At 37.1% G+C, this 3,543-nt stretch overlaps 1 protein-coding gene across 1 annotated transcript; it reads left to right on the forward strand.

Moving 5' to 3' along the window:
* The first annotated feature begins 223 nt into the window (after positions 1 to 223).
* On the forward strand, positions 224 to 709 carry LOC110032248. Its single transcript, XM_020735815.1, has one exon. It carries the CDS (start codon positions 224 to 226, stop codon positions 707 to 709), a length of 486 nt encoding a protein of 161 aa, XP_020591474.1.
* Positions 710 to 3,543: the final 2,834 nt, after the last annotated feature.

Genomic DNA, 3,543 nt, shown 5'->3' on the forward strand with positions numbered 1-3,543 from the left:
CTCACCCCCTCTATGTTGTTCTTCTCTTGGAGAGTTATCAACAACCTGCTGTCAACTGATGATATCCTAAAACTACAAGGCCTATACTGATGATATCCTGAAACTAAAAAGCCTGAAAGGCCCTTCAACATGCTAGTTATGTAAGCTAGATCAAGACACAAGGGATCACCTTTTCTTCAAGTGCAACTTTGTCAAGGAGGTTTGGAGTAAACTAACTTCCCAAATGAACATAATTCTGATTAACATTGGCTGGGACAACATTTTTGACTGCTTTAAAGATTGGAAAGGAATAAACATCAAGCCAATTCCCTTCTTTGTGGATTGGTTTATTTGGATGGCTAGAAATATGGCCAAACATGAGGATAGGGAGACCAGTGCTACTTGGGTGATGACTAACTGCTGGGCTTACCTAAACAAACTAATACACTGGAGGAAGTTCCCCAGGATTCTGCAGACCACAACTTACATGGGTTCCAACCAATTCAAAATCATCAAGGTGAGATGGGAGAGACCTCCTTATCCTTTCATTAAAATAAACACTGATGGAAGCTACACAAACAAGAGAGCAGACATTGGGGGAATTTTCAAAGATCATAAAGGGAAGACTTTGATGTTTTACAAGGCCCCTTATATTGTTGATGATGCTTTGGAAACTGAAGCTGCTGCACTTTTCTGGGCTTTAAATTTTGCCAAAAAGAACAATTGGTAGTGGATTCTTGCTGAAGTGGACTCCTCCCTGCTGGTGGATTTACTAAATTCTAAGATGTCCTCCTCTTGGCAAATTAACCAATGGATTCATAGAATCAACAAGCTTAGTACTGAAAGTAAAATCCATTTCTCTTTTGTGTATAGGGAAGCTAAAATAGACCTCCTAATTATCTAGCTATAGAAGGTGCTCATGTTGATCATCCTAAAGTGTCCACAACTCTCTCCCCCTGACTCAGGGGGACAAGCTTCAAATCCCTTATCTCAGACTGCAAAGATGATTGCTGGACTTGTGGGTGGGGACATGAATTGTTATGCCCTGTTGTTGAGATTGTGTTTCTTCTTGACACTGGGAATTCAGTTGTTAAGCTGGATAGGGATAGCTTGATAGGGAGTTAGTTTGTAAATATATATATGTATACATATACAAATATATACAATGTTTTATTTCTCCCTTCTTTTTGTGTTGAGGATGTAAGTGGATGGGTCACCCTTATGAGTGAGTTATGTATGTTTTGCTTTGTTCTTAGATAGGGGACCCCTTCCAATTTTTATGTTGTTTTTCTTTTCGATCAACATGCAAGGAGCCGAATAATGCTCCTTACCCAAAAAAAAAAAAAAAATGTACATATATATAGATACATACACATATAAATATATAGATACATATATATATATATATATATATTATTTTGGTAAAAATGTAAAATCTATTAAAAAATAGTGGGGGTAACATTTTTAAGATAGTGACCCTCATAAAGGTCCCCATTCAGTGAAAAAGAAAGAGGGGGAAGAGAAGAAGAAGAAACAAGAGCCCCATCTTAGTTGCATCGAGTCTAGCAAGACAATTAGTAGGCTTATTGCATTCTCTAAAATTAAAAGAGAAGGGAAATGATGGGAATTACTCAAAGAGAGGATGTGCTTGAGCCATTGGAGGATAAGCCAAAAGGGAGGGGGGGTTACTTCACCAGATATAATTTGGAGGAGAAGAGAAGAATCAGTTTTGACTACCAACAATTTCCATTATCTCAGTACAGCAAATTGTATAGCTTAGCTTATAGTAGTAGCTTCAGTCTTCAGTATAACTTGAGAAATCATTGGACAATAGAAAAACAACTTACAAGCCCCAGTGGAGTTCCTAAAGACCCCATCAAAACTTGTCGTTGAAGCAAAGAAACTTCCACCAATATTGACCTAGATAAAGGGATGCATAGGCTTACTCAAAAAAATGTACTTGTGTACTAGCTTCAAATCAAGCTTGTCAATCAAATTACTACCCTTACAAGGATGGTCAATATCAAATAAAAGTTTCTGTGCTAATAAGACATTATCAGGAATGTATCTACCCTTCACAAAGGTTGCTTGATTGTGCTTAATAAGGTTAGTTAAATGGAGTTGGAGCCTTGTCACAATGTTTTTGTTAATGATTTTGCACAACACATTGGTGATACTAATAGGTCTGAAATGATTCCAATTACTGTACATTGTGGCTGTACAAATGGGAACATAATTTGAATAACAAAAGTAGTTAGGCAAAGGGGTTCCCATAAAGAAGATTTGTATGACTTTAATAGCAACACCTTTAACAATTTGCCAAGCCTTTTTATACGAAGCTCAAGTATACCCATCAGGACCAACACTCTTAGAGCTCTCAAGAGAATTCAAGGCATCACATATTTCAATATCCAAAGGATTGTGAAAAAGTTGGAGATCTTGGTGTATAATTGGTCCTCCAGTAATAGGTGTTGTTCAACTGGTGGCCTGTCAGAAAAAAGCTATCAGCATCTCTTGCAATACCCTTGGAATTAGTAATCTAGCAGCCTTCAACCTTTTGAATCTTGTGAATTCTGTTGCACTTCCTTCTGTATTTAATCCAAGAATGATAATACTTAGTATTCTTTTCCCCCCTCCTAAAATTTGCTAATTGCAACATTTTTCTTAATAAAGCTCTCAAGCCACTTAGTGGCAACAAGATCTTTTTTAGTGGCCTCAACTAAGTCAAATTCATAAGCTTGTCTAGAAGCAGCAATAGCTTCCAAAGTTGACAGGTTCCTTTCTACCATATCAGCATTTTTATAGACATCACCAAAGGAATGCCAGTTCCACTCTGTGAGAACTTTCCCAATGATTTTTTGTAGATGCCAGAGTTTGATAAGCGGGTTGTGATTTTGAACGCGAACCAAATTGTCTTTTATAAGCTTCTCAAAATCCTGATATTCAATCCACATATTCTGGAATCTGAAAGGAGCTGTTCCAGCAAAAGAGAAAATAGTGATACAATGCAGTAGAGGTCTATGGCTCGAGGCATCCAATCTGAGATGGAAAAAAAGTATGCAAATAATTCTAAAGCAAGGAATCATTAGCTAAAAACCTATCTAGCCTTTCCCAAACATTTCTCCCTCTCCAAGTAAACATAGGCCCTTGAAAGCCAAGATCAAAAAGTTTAGCAGCTTGGATGTTATCATTAAAATCTGTCAACTTGTTGAGATTGGAGGTTCTTGCTCCAAATTTTTTTGAACAAGAAGCAATACAATTGAAGTCTTCCCCCACCAGCCATGGGGAAGACATGGGATTCCCTATACCCTTTAAAGCATCCCAAAGGTCCTTCTAGTAGCCTTATTGCTGCCAACATAGACAATAGTAACATTTTCGTATTTTCCATCAATATCAAATGAAAAATGAACAAATTTAGGATCATTCGAAAGGACAGACCAAGTGATCTCAGGTCTACACATGATCCAGATACTATTGTTAATATTAGCATAATGGTGAAAAACCATAAAACTTCTTTATGATTTTTAGTGGGTTTTTGTGAACCATAGGTTCCAAAAGGGCATT

Source organism: Phalaenopsis equestris, unplaced genomic scaffold, assembly GCF_001263595.1.
Source record: "Phalaenopsis equestris unplaced genomic scaffold, ASM126359v1 Scaffold000895, whole genome shotgun sequence".
NCBI classification, from domain to species: domain Eukaryota; kingdom Viridiplantae; phylum Streptophyta; class Magnoliopsida; order Asparagales; family Orchidaceae; genus Phalaenopsis; species Phalaenopsis equestris.

Bases quoted from the DNA above. Each gene is read 5' to 3' on its own strand.
- LOC110032248 (XM_020735815.1), top strand. From the start codon at position 224: ATGAACATAATTCTGATTAACATTGGCTGGGACAACATTTTTGACTGC.